This window comes from Bidens hawaiensis, unplaced genomic scaffold, assembly GCF_021521415.1.
Source record: "Bidens hawaiensis isolate Kalapana, Puna unplaced genomic scaffold, B.hawaiensis_p1.1 tig00419527_1, whole genome shotgun sequence".
Taxonomy (NCBI): domain Eukaryota; kingdom Viridiplantae; phylum Streptophyta; class Magnoliopsida; order Asterales; family Asteraceae; genus Bidens; species Bidens hawaiensis.
In genome coordinates, this window is record NW_027504890.1 from 295,033 (window position 1) to 312,215 (window position 17,183).

Consider the following 17,183-nt stretch of genomic DNA (forward strand, 5'->3'; position numbering starts at 1 on the left):
TCTTTACTTATTTGCATTTACTTTGTAAGTTGTGAAAAAAGTTTAACAAATTATTATTAGCTCATTAAAATTGGATAAAATTTAAGAAAACCTATTTACCCCACCCCCTCTAGTTTTCTACACCAATTTTCATATCATCTTCAAGCATGCTTCAAAACGGTTTTCCGACTTGAACCCTTCCTCATTATTACTAATCAACGACGTGCCACATCTTATTGCGCCGTATCCTATGAACACATCATCATATGTTGTTGCAGTCCCTCCATGCATCATAAATGGAAGTTATTGATTTTCAGACAAGGCTTCACTAACTGTTTTCTCAACCGCTTCTTGTAGCTCCAATGCAAACTCCAGTCCCCAAACTACATCGTCCATGGCTGGCCTTTCACTTCCATGCTCTTTCAAACACCTAACCGCCACATCTCCAAATTGCCTTAAACACTCGGGTGTAATCACACTCACTAGTTTTGGATCTATTATTTTGTTTAGGGTCCCCTTCCGGTAACAATATTTCCCCCACTCTGTCAGACTCACTTGTGCGTCCAGCAGCCCTTGAATGATAACAGGCCGTGCACATAACACTTCAAGCAGAACAACTCCAGATGAGTATACGTCAGATTTCTCAGTGAGCTGTTGGTTTCGGTAATATTCTGGATCCACATATCCAACACTACCCTTTACCGCCATGCTAACATGGTTTTGTGCTTCGTCTCTAGGGCCTAGCTTTGACAGACCAAAATCAGACAGCTTGGCAACCCATTTTTCATCCAGTAAGATATTTGTGGACTTGATGTTCCGATGTATAATTGCACGCTTTGCTCCCGTGTGGAGATAATGCAACCCTTTTGCTGCCCCGATGCAAATTTGGAGACGTCTTTTCCATGGCAGAGGAGGCTTGTTTGTCTTGTAAAGATGCTCCCGTAGAGTCCCGTTAGCCATGTAATCATAAACTAGTATCATCTCCCCCTCATCTCTACAGTATCCAATTAGAGTCACTAATTGGACATGGCGTAATTTCGACAACAACGCTATTTCCGTATGGAATTCTTGAAACCCTTGGCTGGATGATTCATTGAGCCGTTTGATTGCAACAGTGGTTGAAGCGTTGTCTATATATCCTTTGTACACCTTGCCGAACCCTCCCTTTCCTATGACGAAATTATCATCAAACTCATTTGTAGCTGCTCTCACTTCTGTGAGTGAGAACCGACGGCATCTGTCAGATGGCAGTGTTGAATATGAAGACTTTGGCTTGTCAGGGGTGCCGTAGTGTTTGACTTGCTTTCGTTGGTGGAAAACTATGAGAACTAAGATAGATGACAAGACTAACGCTCCTCCAAGACCTCCAATTATCACAGCATGTGGAGGTTTCTTCTTGTTCCTTACATGTATTAATTATTGTGTTTTATGTATTAGATAATTTGTTGTTATTTTATCAATATTTTTACATATTATTATTACACAACGGTGTTATTAATATTTAAAAAATCATAATGATGAGTTGAAAGACACAATGACGAAAAAACACAATGACGAAAAAAGACACAATGATAAGCGAAAAGACACAATGGTATGCGAAAAGACACAATGACAAAAAAAGACACAATGATAAGCGAAAAGACACAATGGTGTGCGAAATGACACAATGGCATGCGAAAAGACACAATAACGAAAAAGGACACAATGGTGTGCGAAAAGACACAGTGACGAAAAAAGACACAATGATAAGCGAAAAGACACAATGGTGTGCGAAAAGACACAGTGACGAAAAAAGACACATTGATAAGCGAAAAGACACAATGGTGTGCGAAAGACAATGACGAAAAAAGACACATTGATAAGCGAAAAGACACAATAGTGTGCGAAAAGACACAATGGCGAAAAAAGATACAATGGTGTGCGAAAAGATACAATGACGAAAAAAGACATAATGATAAGCGAAAAGACACAATGATGAAAAAAGACACAATTGTGTGCGAAAAAACACAATGACGTAATTTTTGTTTTAAATTTTATATAAAGAAATCATACTCATATGGGATAATGTCTTTTTTTTTATTTTTACACATAAAAGTCCCTCAACAAAATTTTGCATATTAAAATCCCTCTACATACAATTTTTGAACAAAATTGTGAAATTGTTTAAAATTAATTATATGAACGGTTCTTATAGTTTAACCATATTACAACTTTACTCCCTCAAGTTTTAAAGGTTATAATTTTAGAGTCATAGGCTGCATAAAGCCATAAATATAACAGCTTGCTTGCATAACGTAAAGTTAATATATAAAATATGATCGGTTAATTAGAAACAATTTACATAAAATTTAATTTAATACATAAACCTTAAATACACAGTCAGCCGCCACGTATCGTTCCACGTATGATGATTTTTGACAGCTGGGATGGCCACGTTAGACAAAGACTAACGGAGTTAACATCCGTTAGTCGCGACCCGTTAAAAACAAATACACAAATAGTTGATATTGCCAACAGACAAGTGTAAAGTTGGGACTGATATGTACCAATAGGGCATAGTTTGGATTATTTAAAACCAATTTTCCTTTAAAATACAATTAAACTTAAGTGTCCCCATCTTGTTCATCAACTAGCAGCGGTCATTGTGCTCATGTTCAGGCAAGATGGGAGGATGATAACCACAGACAACTAGCTGGCAGCTCGTCGCTATCGAGCTTTCAGGTGGGTGTCAGACATTGGCGATGCTAGAGGTGGTCTCAAAAACACCCCAATAGACTGCAGATCTCGTGATGGCGAGTTTAACACCGCTCGATGGAGAAGATAAGTTGTGGATCCGGTGATGGTGGCGGCGGAGATGGCGAGTTTAGCATAGATCAGGCGATGGTGCTCAGAATAACCACCAATGTGACGTTGACTTATCGGTGCGTCTGGTGCGGTGGTGTTGGGTCGCCGGGAACTTGAAGTTGCCGATGGTGGTGCCAGATTCGCAAAACGGCGGTAGGATTGAGCTAGAAATTGAAGATCTATTTTAACTTTAATACTATAATATAGTTTTTTTTATATCAAATCTATGTTAATAAAATTTTGATACATATTTATTTAAAAAGAAAAGTTGATTCCATCCATTTTGAGGACCAAAACTGTTATGTTTATGCAAGCTATGTCTTTAAAATTGTGATCTTTTGAAATTTTGGGACTAAAGTTGTAATATGGTCAAACCACAAGAACTATTCATGTAACTAAATTTAAAAAAACTTCATAATGTTCAAAATTTACATATAGAAGAATTTTAATATGCAAAAAATTGTTAAGTGACTTTTATGAGTAAAAGTGAAAAATACTTAGGTTTTTTATGGCATTTTCTCTACTCATATTAAAGATAAAAAAACATTTTTTATTATGATGAATTTTTTTTTTTAAAAAATATCAAACGAAAAAGTTTATAGACGTTCTAAAATGATGGGGGTATTAACATGTGTCTTGCATGTGGAGAGAAAAAATGTATACAATTACCTCTATACCCTTTTTCTTTTAGTCACCACTTGACACATGTCAATTATTTATGGTTTCTCACACTTTTCATTTTTGTTACCCTTTATAAAATAATTTGATCCATCGTATAAATTATAAAAATTATTATCAAAGAAAATCTAGACATGTATATTCACTCATTATAACTTTATAGATTTAAATATTGCTGTTCAAACAAAAAAAAATGATATTTAATAAATTTTAAAATAGTAAAGAAAATAAAGACAATAGTTCATCAATCATCTGACCGAACCGGCGGTTCTAGCTTCATCAGTAAAAAAATAAACCGTTTCAATGCTTTAATATAAACCTATTACTTCTGTTTTCAACTTTTCGACTGATCGATGGGTGTATTTCAGTTGCAATGTATGTGAAGAAAAATATATTAGAATGAGACAATAATTTCATTTGAATAGTTTAATAAATTGTATGGCTAATATGGAGTGCACACCAGAAAATTACACGTACCGGTCTGTTAGGAATTTCCGTTATGGTCTTTTTTGACGTGTAAGGCAATAAAAGAATAAACATGGAGTGGATAATAATTATGAATAATTAAATGTGTTTATTATCATATTCAAAATCTAACCTCTCTCTAATAAAGGAATCCAATATAGGACACGTGTTCTTTTATTAATCACACATATTTTTATTTTCCCGCCCATATCTTGATTCTCCAATTAGCTAAGATGATTCCATTCAATATATTTTCACTGATTTTCTCTGTTCATTTGTATAAAACTTACGCTATGGCATACTTATCGAGTTGATTTGTGACTGCTTTTTGTTAGAAAGGGAATGAGATTGAGGTTTTTTTTTAATTTATTACGATTTGGATTCTGAAAGATTAATAGGGATAATTTTATTGATTTCCTTTTTCAATTGCAGCTTTAAGATCTATGATCTTAAAATTTAATAAGGAGAGTGGATTACATCTCAAATGAAGTACCAAACCATGATGATCCATCAAAGATTCAAAGGCATACAAGTTAGCTTATTTTTTTCATTCGCTTGGTTAAGTTTTTACAAAAGTATATTGCTATTTTATTAGGCCGAAATGTCTTTATATGTGTAGGTTGAAGGATTTGTAAAACAACTGAAATGTGTTGAAGATCATGATATAAGTAAGTAACTACAAATTTCTATTCTCTTAGTTTGGTGCATGTTGTAATTATTATGAGTAAGTAGCAGAAAAGCACATATCATTAGCTTTAAGATTTTCTATATTGTTTTTCTGTTTATTTGTTGTTACATTATTGATTTCTGCATTAATTCTTCATGTCTAAAATTGTGAATCTTAGTATATAGTGTTACATGATCCCAAAATTAAAGCTCATTACTTTTATAGTTTTTAATAAAACTCATTTGAAATTTGTACCTATTCTTAATGTTTTTCAAGTTACCGTATTTACCCTTTGTTCTTACATTTCTTTTTCTATAAAAACTTATATATTTTTCTTATAATGAGCTCTCTCTAAAGCTTCTAGCAACAATTGTCTGATCTGTAAAAGCAAGAATGAGTAAGAAAGAGGAACTCATATTTGCCATTTGATAAACAATTTATTTATCACTATAAATGGTAAAATGGTCATGCATTTTGGATTCAAAGTTATATCACTATGTTAGAAACGGTATAATTACATCACATTAAGTTCTTGAACTTTTTTTTGTACATGAGCTCTTTACTTCTTTGTAGTGAAGACTAAGTGTATTTTTGTATCTGACACTAACATAATTAGAACTTTAGTTTTGCGACCTTAAATTATGGACGGATTTGTACATAATATGTCTAGCAATCTTTGCAAGTTTAATACAACTTTTATTCAGTTCCTTTCATGCGAAGAATTGAATCAATATAAAAAGAGTATGAAGTTATCGATGGTTAAATATAGCTAGATGATGAAGATAATGATGGTTGGTTGGCTATTTACTGGCAACCAAAAGGTATGCAAAATGCATACATCCATCTAGAGTTCTGTGTATAAATTTTTCAATATATATATTGATGTTGGTTTAACTATCTTTTATTCTTTATAGACAATTAGACACCAAGGGTGATGATAAGGAAAATGTACCTTAAATGCTTTTTCCTTATGATTAGCTTGGATGATATGCTTTTGTGCGATTAAATGCATTCTGGGAGAGTATTTCGTTTTTGATTTTTGGCTTTTATGGTCAAACAAACCAATAAACTTTTACTTTTAGTAAAAGAGTCAAACTCATAATTTTTAATAAACATGTCAAGCTCATCATTTTTAGTAAACGAGTCAAAAATACCATTTTTAGTGAACGAGTCAAAATTATAATTTTAGTGAATGGATAAAAGTTGTTTTTTTATTAAATGGATCATGAAAAGCATACTTTTGACTATCTTTGACCCGTTAAAATTTTTACATATTTCTTTCTTGACTTATAAATTTTTACCTACTTTTTAATGTTTGCAATTATTAAAAGTTTGCATGATGAAACGGAGTCCATTTGACCTGTTACTAATAAAATGGACTGAAAGTTAAAAGTCATCGGTCTTACCCGTCTTTTAAGTTCTCTCTCTAACTTATAATTGTTGAACATGACCATTTGATTCATGGTTAAGTTTTAACAACTGATTTGGAAGTTATACTACACTCTAAGGTTACTTTTAACCAACAAATCTTTTGGGATCGTTTTTTTTCTTAAACTATAATAGCTTTTAGTTTAAACAACTGAGCAAAGTAAGATTGTTTGGCTAATTTGTAGCTTCATTTTCATGGCTATTTAGATGACATTAGTTATACTATTTTCTTATGCTCATGTTTGTTATGATCATATCACATTTCAAAATCAGCATGGTTTTGACTTTTGGAGGTCAAAGTGACTTTTTGACACAAATTGAGTTAATGTAGTTTAGACTTTTGAGTCAAATGACTAAAGTTCACACTTCAAAATCAATATGGTTAGTTCATATAGAACCTGGAAATTCTTAGTTAAAAGTACTTGAACATCACGATATGCATTTATTTTGAGAATTTGAGGTGTTCGTTTTTGCTATATAACTATTCTGTATAATTTTGATATGAAAACATTTTTTATTGTGATCTCTATTTAGATTTTTGAACATTTTGAACTTGCAGGTACTATTTTGAGCATAAGTTTGTGGACGACCTAGCGAAAAAAATCTCCCAATGTTTGGGGTGGGGTGAAGTGGTGAACCATGTTTGTGAGGACATGCAAGCCATTTGAGTTTCTGAATTATAATTATAAATACATTTTCCTATTATATATTACTTGTAATATAATTTATAATAAATATTTACATATTTATGATATATATGTCGCTTTCATTATTCAAACAATGTGTATTATTCAAACAATGTGATGTAATACGCTGAACTATTGAATATATCACAATGTCGTATACATTAACATCTTAGAATTATGAATTATTAATATGTTTGTGAATTATAATGGTAGATTAACATTTTATTTAATTAATCTAATATGATTTCGATTATTTATAGAGTTAAAATTGTTTAACCCGTGTACCACACGGGTACATAACCTAGTAATATCATTTAGTAATTCCAGTTATAGTTTAACATAATATGCTAAATTATAAATACTACGTTTTAGGTATTTGAGATTGTTGTAGAATTCGGTATTCACATAATCTTTGCCCCCTTTTCTCATTAATGTTCACAATATATAATTACATAAGAATAACTATTTTAGGAGCCAAAATCTCAACCAGTAATACAAGATATTTGCAATATGTTATTATACTCCCCGGCCAAAGCGGAAGGTGAGCGGGTGCCGAGACTGAATTGAAAGTCTTCAAAAAGCGGCCACAGTATACCTTTGGTGAAGATATTTGCAATTTGGTGCCGAATGAGCATGTGAATAATACTAATGCGACCTACTTGAACATGTTCATGGAGAAAGTGAATATCCAGTTTAACGTGTTTTGTGCATTGGTTCTGAACAGGGTTGCCCTTAATAAATGGCACTAACACTATCACAGTATACCAGAGTTGTAAGACCCGCTACCGGTGCCTCACTTTGGACGTTGGATTTACTCACAAAACGCAGTTCTAAATATCAAAGTTAATTAAAACTTTTGCGGAAAATTAAATAGTTAACCATTTGTTAAAATCATCCATAATTTGTCTTTTAAAACATAACGTAATATATAGTAACAAAACATCATGACCAAATCTTCAGATGTCAGCTTCGTCCAATCCTGCCATGTGTCACCCTCAAGCTAACTGTCTCAATCTATTCACCTGCGTGCATACTAAAGTCGGCTACGCTGAGGGAGTTCTAGTTAATACAAGTAACATACAATACGTTCTTATATTACATACTTGACATTCTTTACCTTTTTTTCATACATACGTTAATATATATATACTTTCATTCTTACTTTCAAACTTTCTTTCTTTTGTACTTCATATTTTATCTTCCTTTACATACATACTTATACGTTTTAAAGAGTCTTTCGCTCTATAACCTCACATATATTATTAGGGTCTGCCACCCTTAAAGAGCCCCTCGCTCTATAACCTCACAGATATTATTAGGGTCTGACACCCTCCTTCACAGATATTATTAGGGTCTACCACCCTTCTTCGCAAATATTATTAGGGTCTGCCACCCTTCTTCGCAGATATTATTAGGGTCTGCCACCTTTTACCGTCAATTCCTTCATATCATACTTCCTTTTCTTTTTATAAATTTATATACCTTCTTACATACTCATAATCCATAACATACATACATCATACATACACCATATATATAAATAATCACATCTTCTAACTATCTCCTGACAGTACATGCAATATCCGAAGATCGTTCATGTACCGTCAAGCATTCTTTCATAACCTTCACATATATCATAATAGGCATACACTTACCACTTAAGGTAAGTGTAATAACTAATCACAACGAGTATGCACACAGCCCCGAAAACATAACAAGGAATGGGGCTAGAAACTCAACTGGATCCTGTTACGCTCGCCGTTGATCGTTATCCCTTCCTTAATTGTGCACGGCTAAATGTTATATATATATATGTATATATATATGTTAAATAATCGTATAATTGATTAAGTTGGTATTTTAGTTAACCAATGTGTTTTCTAAGCTGGGCTTGTTTGTTAAGCTCAAGATGATAGGCTAGTTTGTTTTAAATAAGATATGGGCCTAGCACTTGCGGACTTAGTTAAATCTAGTCCAATTGCTCATCATGGCGTCTGGGCCTGGCTGGGTCAGGCTCACCGACCATAACAGACCATTAAGTGGCCGAGAACACTACACATAGAACTCACAGAGAACTAGTGACCGAGAACTCATGGTGACCGAGAACCCTTGTCATCGAGAACTCCATAAAGTGACCGAGAACCCTCAGGTCAGATGTTTTCAGCTCATCTTTCTATCTTTATGTTTCTTTCCTTAGCCTAGTTAGTTGTTATGGGTCCATATCATGAATTTTAACCACTTTTCTCCACCATTCCTAACCGTTTAACACCCATTAACCCCACGGCTTCAAGATGTAATCTGTTTTGGCATAAAGTTTAAACCTTTATAGTGTTAAAACGTTATAGGCTAGATCTAGGGTTTATCTATGAGCCATATATTGCCATAGGTCCATTAAGTTCATTTTAATCATCAAGTTTGTATTTTTATGAAACATTTAGACCCGGTCTACTCTAGGGTTAAGTTTCATGGCAAACCGTTTATAAAAACGTAACCTTTAATCGTAGAGAACATGCCTTTTAATGTTTCTAGGTTACGGCTAGCTTTGTTTATGAACCTTGATCTTGTATTTAGCTTGTATATCAAAGATTTATCAAAATAAATGTTTGCTTGATCTCACTTAACCTCCTCTCTCTTTCTCGGCCGTAAATGGTAAGAGGTGTGTGTGTTTTAAGGTGTAGAATGGATGGAAATGGAAAGGAATAGGGTTTAAGGGATATTTATACTCCCTTAAGCCCATGGACCTAAAGCTCATCTTTCTTTTTTGGTCCATAATTAGCTCCATCTAACTAGCCTACTTATCCTTCTATCTTTATTATTTTACTATTCCCTTAATAACTCAAGTAAACTTTCCCGTCATAGCGGATCAATATAAAATATTATTATTTGAAATTTTCGGAATGTTACAAGTCTCTCCCCCTTAAAGAGGTTTCGTCCCCGAAACCTAACTCTTAATTAAACAAAGCTGGATAAAACTTGCGCATTTCTTCTTCAACTTCCCAAGTGGCGTCCGACCCTTTGCGATGCTTCCATATCACTTTTATCAGGGGTATAATCTTGTGACGAAGTTGCTTTTCCTTGCGCATTTCTTCTTCAACTTCCCAAGTGGCGTCCGACCCTTTGCGATGCTTCCATATCACTTTTATCAGGGGTATAATCTTGTGACGAAGTTGCTTTTCCTTGCGATCAACAATTTCTATGGGTTGCTCAATGTAGTTTAGTTGTTCGTAAACCTCAATATCAACAATGGCACGTGCGACGTGTCATCAGCCAGGCATTCTCTCAGATGAGAAAAATGGAAGGTTGAATGAATTCCTTTTAACTCCTCGGGTAAATCCAGCTTGTAAGCCACTTTACCCACGCGAGTTATAATCTAAAACGGTCCAATGTACCTCAGACTCAACTTTCCTCTTTTTCTGAAACGAATGATTCCTTTCCAAGGCGAGACCTTGAGCATCACATTGTCACCAACGTTAAACTTAATCGGTCGCCGCCGCTTATCAGCATACGACTTCTGTTTGTCTTTAGCAGCTTTCATTCTTGCCTTAATCTGATCGAACTTTGAAGATGTTTCCTGAACAACTTCTAAACTTCCCATCTCTTCCTGGCCGATCTCTCCCCAACATACCGGGGTTCTGCATCGTCTACCATAAAGCATCTCAAACGGTGGCATACCAATACTAGAATAGTAGCTATTGTTATCAGAGAACTCTGCCAGATGTAGATGATCATCCCAACTTCCTCCAAGTCTAGAACACAAGCGCGTAGCATATCCTCAAGGGTTTGGATCTTCCTTTAAGACTGTCCATCTGTTTGAGGATGATACGCCGTACTGATGTTCAATCTCGTTCCCATGGCTTCATGGAACTTCTTCCAGAATCTCGAAGTAAACCGTGTATCTCTATCAGACACGACCGATAACGATACGCCATGCTTAGATACAACCTCTTTTATGAACAAGCTTGCTAACTTTTCTGACGAGATAGCCTCTCGTATGGCAGAAAGTGAACACTCTTGGTTAAACGGTCCACAATCACCTAGATAGTATCATGATGCTTAGCTGTACTAGGTAGCTTAGTTATAAAATCCATGGTAATGTGTTCCCATTTCCATTCAGGTATCTCAAGCGGTTGCATTTACCCATAAGAATTCTGATGTTCGGCTTTGACTTGTAAGCAAGTTAAGAACTTACTAACATAATCCACCACATCATTTTTCATTCCTGGCCACCAGTATTCTCTTTTCGAATCTTGGTACATCTTTGTAGTTCCTGGATGAATTGAGTATCTTGACTTATGAGCTTCATCTAAGATTCGACCTCTAAGATCTCCATGATGTGGGATCCACATACGGTCAAACCTAGTCTTCACACCATGCGTGTTTTCTATCAACTCATCTTGCTGACCGAAAATCGTTTCTTTCTTTACTAGTCCTTCATTTACTAGCACTTCTGACTGCACTATGATGATTTCTTCAAATAGGCTTGAGTTCATAATCAACTGGTATGACTTCACTGTTGCAATGACTTCCTCGTTCTTATGACTTAGCGCGCCGGTGACCACATTAGCTTAACAGGATAGTATTTAATGTCGTAGTCGTAATCCTTAATCAACTCCAACCATCTCCTCTGTATCATGTTCAATTCCTTCTGCTCGAAGAAGTACTTTAAACTCTTATGATATGTGTAAATGGTACACTTGGTACCATATAGATAATGCCTCAATATCTTGAGAGCATGCACTACAGCTGCTAGCTCTAAATCATGCGTCGGATAAGTAATCTCAAGGACTTTCAACTGTCTAGACTCGTACGCTATCACTTTCCCTTGTTGCATCAACACGCAACCCCCACGATACGAAGCATCAGTACAAACAACCAGATCCTCGTCACCATCGGGTAAAGCAAGGATTGGAGCTTGCGTGAGTATTTTATTTAATTCTTCAAAAGCTTCTTCTTGAAACTTTCCCCAATTGAATACTACCAACTTTCGGGTCATACCGGTCAGCGGTGCGGCTATCTTGGAGAAACATTCGATGAATCTCCTATAGTAGCCAACTAACCCTAAGAAGCTTCGTATGTCAGTCGGATTCTGCAGAGTCTTCCAATTCGTTATCCCCTCGATCTTAGCTGGGTCCATGGTAATCCCTTTAGGATTTATCACGTAACCTAGGAATTGGAATTCTCGTAACCAGAACACGCATTTCGAAAAATTAGCGTACAATTTTTCTTTCTTCAGAGTCTCCAACACCTTTCTCAGGTGCTCGGCATGGTCAGACTCACTCTTTGAATAAATCAATATATCGTCGATGAAAACGATAACTGACTTATCCAACATCGGCCGACACACCCTATACATCATGTCCATAAATGCTGCAGGAGAATTTGTTAGACCGAATGACATCATGAGGAACTCGTAGTGTCCATATCGCGTCCGAAACGTTGTTTTAGGGATGTCTACCTCTTTCACCTTTAGCTGATGATAGCCTGATCTGAGATCTATTCGTGAGAACCAACTTGAGCCTTGCAGTTGGTCAAATAGATCATCAATCATTGGCAAAGGATACCTATTCTTCACTGTAAGCTTATTCAACTCGCGATAGTCTATGCACATTTTCATACTTCCATCCTTCTTCTTCACGAACAACACTGGTGCGCCCCATGGGGAAACACTTGGTCTAATGAAACCTTTGTCGAGGAGTTCTTGCAGTTGGGACATCAATTCTTTCATCTAGGATGGCGTTAGACGGTAAGGCGCTTTCGCGACGGGTTGGGCTCCTGGTACTAAATCTATATGGAATTCTATCTCTCGCTCCGGTGGCAACCCCGGAAGATCCTCAAGGAATACCTCTGGGTAGTCGCGCACGATTGGAACATCTTTCATTTCTTTCATTTTGGCCGTAGCGTTGACAACATACGCCAGGTAGGATCCGCACCCTCGCCTTAGCAAACCCTCGGCTTTTACCATCAAAATGACATTAAGCGCAGAACTTTCCTTATCACCATAAACCGTCACCGCACTACCATCCAATGAATTTAACCTTATTATCCTGCTCTTACACACTATATGAGCCTCATACTCAGACAACCAATCCATTCCCAAAACCACATCGAACCCTTCTAAGGTCATAACAAGGTAACAGGGAAATCATGTCCATGTAACTCTATCTTACAGTCCTTAACCATTTTCATTATTTTAACTGAAGTGTCGCTAGCGGTTTCTACTATAAAAGTTTCAGACACTTGGCAACATTTCATTTTAGCTAATTTACTAAACGGTGTAGCTACGAAACTTCTATTAGCAACCGAATCAAATAACATCGAAGCAGAAATTTTGTTTACTAAAAATGTACCTGTCACAACGTCTGGAATCTGTTTGGCTTGCTCCTGAGTTAGCATGTAGGCTCTGGTCTTTGGCCTTGACGTTTCAGCATCTTTCTTCCACCACCACCAGCTTCAGTACATTCCCTGGCCATATGACCCTTCTTCCCGCATTTGTAACATGTGGGTTCGGCATTGCATTCATGAGCATAATGCCCCACCTTCCCACATTTGTAACAGGCATTTGACCCTAGCCTGTACTTTCCACCATGAGATTTCCCACACTTATGGCACACATCAGAACTAGTACCCCACTTGCACTCACCACCATGCATCTTACCACAAGTCTTACATGACTTCCTTTCCCACGCCTTCTGCTTCTTATCCTTGGAATTCCACAACTGAGTACCAGGTCGTTTAACATGTGAGACCCAGTTCTTATCTTTCTTCTCTTCTCCCACCACAACATCCTCCATAGCCAGGTCCTCATAAACCATCTCTGCGAGTTCAATAGCATAGTCAAAAGTACCAGGTTTATTCGCCCTGACTAGTATGCGAACATTCTGTGGCAATCCTCTCACGTAGCACTTGATTCTTTTAGCCTCAGTGTTAACCATGTCGGGTACCAACCTAGACATTCGGTTGAACTCTGTGGTATACTTACGATGTGTCATCGTTCCAGCCTTCAATTTTAGAAACTCCATCTCCACCCTCTCAACCTCGACGTCAGCATAAAATCTCTTCATAACCAATGCCTTCAGGTCCTCCCACTTCATTACCTTAATCACCTATGGAATCTTCCTCTACTCAATCGATTCCCACCAATACATTGCCTCATCACCAAACGATTGGGTGGCATAACCGACAGCTTGGTCGAGACGGCACTCGCTAATGCGGATAACCTTGTCCATAGTGGTTATCCATTGGAGAGTAGCGATTGCGTCTTCTAAACCAGTCAGCTTTGGTGGATCACAACCCTTAAATGACTTGTAGTTGCACCCACCTCGGCCCCTCCTCCTATCATCGACTTTCACAGACTTAACCACACTTTAGGCCTCCTTCTCTCTTTCATCATCCTTGTAAGTCCCCGGTGCGATTGTGATCGATACGAGATCCGCACGAGGACTAGGAGTGCGGAATCCTCCTAGACTCGTTTTTGGTGTTATGGATGAAGAACACAAATAAACACAAACAAACACACAAATGGGATAAACGAATATGCAGATCCTTTATATAATATTCAAAATCATTACATACCGAACGAGAAAACAAAATTACGGCCGACCCGAGGTGAGCTCTACCTCGGGTCTGCCCACACGACTCTCTCTTTCTATTTCTCTCTATGCAACTAAACAAACGAACAACTGAACTACTAACCTTTTTTTGGTAATCATATCTTGAACGTCGGAGGAAAGGAAAACATATCGTTAGACTAACCTACAGGTGAACATCGGATAACCTCACCTGTGAACTTCACCTGATAACTTCACCACCAGATAACTTCACAATTCATTAACTTCGCCAAACTTTAACTTCGCCTGGCATTAACTTCACCTGACTTTAACTTCGCCTGGCTATAACTTCGCCTGGCTATAACTTCACCACCAACTAACTTCGCCAAAACCGTAAAATTCGATCGACAACTTCGCCAAAACCCTGTAACTTTGCCATTTCCGTCTTCCCCAACTAAAATCAGATCTGAAACGAGCCAAAAACACCAAAACGCAGATCTCGAACCATAGCATAAGAGCCTAAGGCTTTGATACCACTTGTAAATCCCCGGTGCGATGGTGATCGATACGAGATCCGCACGAGGACTAGGAGTGCGGAATCCTCCTAGACTCGTTTATGGTGTTATAGACGAAGAACACGAATAAACACAAACAAACACACGAATGGGATAAACGAATCTGCAGATCCTTTATATAATATTCAAAAGCATTACGTACCGAACGAGAAAACAAAATTACGGTCGACCCGAGGTGTGCTCTACGTCGGGTCTGCCCACACGACTCTCTCTTTCTGTTTCTCTCTATGCAACTAAACAAACGAACAACTGAACTACTAACCTTTTTTGGATAATCATATCTTGAACGTTGGAGGAAAGGAAAACATATCGTTAGACTGACCTACAGGTGAACATCGCATAACCTCTCCTGTGAACTTCACCTGATAACTTCACCCCTCTTTAACTTCACCAGCTGATAACTTCAACACCTGTTAATTTCACCACCAGATAACTTCACCCTTCATTAACTTCGCCCTTCATTAACTTCACCAAATTTTAACTTCGACTGGCATTAACTTCACCTGACTTTAACTTCGCCTGGCTATAACTTGGTGATTGTAGGTTCCCAGCCGGATCTACACATGAGTATCTCGTAACACGAGGGTGCGGAATCCCCTACGTATACGATACGAGTGCTAACATGATGAACACGTAAACACACAAATATAAAGGAATACTTGTTATATTGCAAAGATAATAACCAAAGACACCAAAACACGTAACACCTAGGTTACCAAATACTGCCATCCAAAGTTGTTGACAAATGAGCCGAAGTTAGGGTACATAGAACACGACAACTTCGCCTAACATGCTAGGCGAAGTTGTCCTAACTTCGCTACCCCAAGTTCGCTAAACACTAAAGCAAACTAAAAACGTTCAACACAATACGAACAATGTAACGATTACAGACACAGATAAACACGAGATAAATGAACTACTAGCATCATGCACCAACAGACTCCCCCTTGGCAGTAGCTTCATGTCTAACACTTTCGCCGTGTCTTGTAATCCAAAAAGCACGTACCCGCCATCTTCAAGCTTGAACGCCCTGTCTCACACAGACAGAGACCACCCTCTAGTACTTCTTTGCCTCATCTTTCCACGCAGGAATATAGAAAATCTTCTTATCATTGAGTACCTGCAAATCAGCTTGAGACAAGTTAACCAAGTGCATTGAATCATACACTCTCAGGATCTCCTGTTCGTCTTCATCTTCCATCACAGCTTCAGCGGTTTGACAATCAACATACCACCACTTGAGATCCTTCAACACATCATGGGGAATTAGCTTCATAGGAACCTCTTTCAAACAATGAATCGGCTTGTACTTTATCACCATCCAGGGCTTGCCATCAGCCCGCATTCCCCGTTCCTTATCTTCAATCAACTTTCCTTTATGAGGCTTCAAGAGTTCAAACTTTTTCTCCTTAATAGCTTCCTTCCATACTATCTTTCCAACCATTCTAGCAAAATTGTCATCACCTCTATTAATCAACCCGAGCCAAGCCAAGTCCTTCACTTCACACTCAGGCAACGTATTGAGCGATTTCAATCTCTTGACAAAGTACTGAATCCCATCATATCTTTTCACCACAAACAACTTTAAATGTTCATCATATAACCAGCAAATAATACCTTTCTTCGAATAAGCATAACCCTTGATATTATAACTCTTCTTGAACATTGCAGGTACCACTGGCTTCTTTGTCTTGATGAACCATTGAGAACAGCCTTCTTTCCATCTTGGCTACTCTTCCCATTCAGAATCACCCGACACATTTTCATATTGAACCACATTTTCTTGATCAACACTTGAAATATCATGCTCAACACTATCATCAACTATCTCTCCTTCCTCTAATGCACTATCGATCTCTATCTGTTCACCAATTTTCTCAAACTCACTAACAGTCAGCACATCATCACCCAACTCATCCTCATCATCTACAACCACTGTCTCATCACCTGCACTGCCCGATGGACCAGCAGACTCCCCATGAGATGTGGAGGCTCCAAGAGTTTGTTCAGTTCTTGGCAGCTCACCACCTGCATCTTTCGATGCATTGGGATCATCATCTTTGTCCTGTCTTTTCTTCATTCTTAACTCATCACCCTTGTAAATCGACTCCCCCTGAGATGCTAAGAACTGCTTTAACTGATCAAACAACTTACCATGCTCAACAAGCAGTGCAGTCTGAAGTTGATTCTCTGCCACCAGACGATTAATATCCTGAGTCTGAATAACATTTACCCTCGACTGTTCAGCAACCACCCTTTCAAGGGCAGCAATCCTCTCAGAATCAGACACATTTGTATCAAAATCAAAGTTCAT

General features: G+C 37.4%; 1 protein-coding gene across 1 annotated transcript; it reads right to left on the reverse strand.

Moving 5' to 3' along the window:
• Nucleotides 1–246: 246 nt before the first annotated feature.
• LOC143609289 (receptor-like protein kinase FERONIA) lies at nt 247–17,183 on the reverse strand. Its single transcript, XM_077084084.1, has 4 exons — nt 17,024–17,183; nt 13,472–13,561; nt 2,714–2,987; nt 247–1,381 (listed from the first exon to the last, which is right to left on the reverse strand). Exons 1-4 carry the CDS (start codon nt 17,181–17,183, stop codon nt 283–285), a joined length of 1,623 nt encoding a protein of 540 aa, XP_076940199.1. The 3' UTR covers nt 247–282.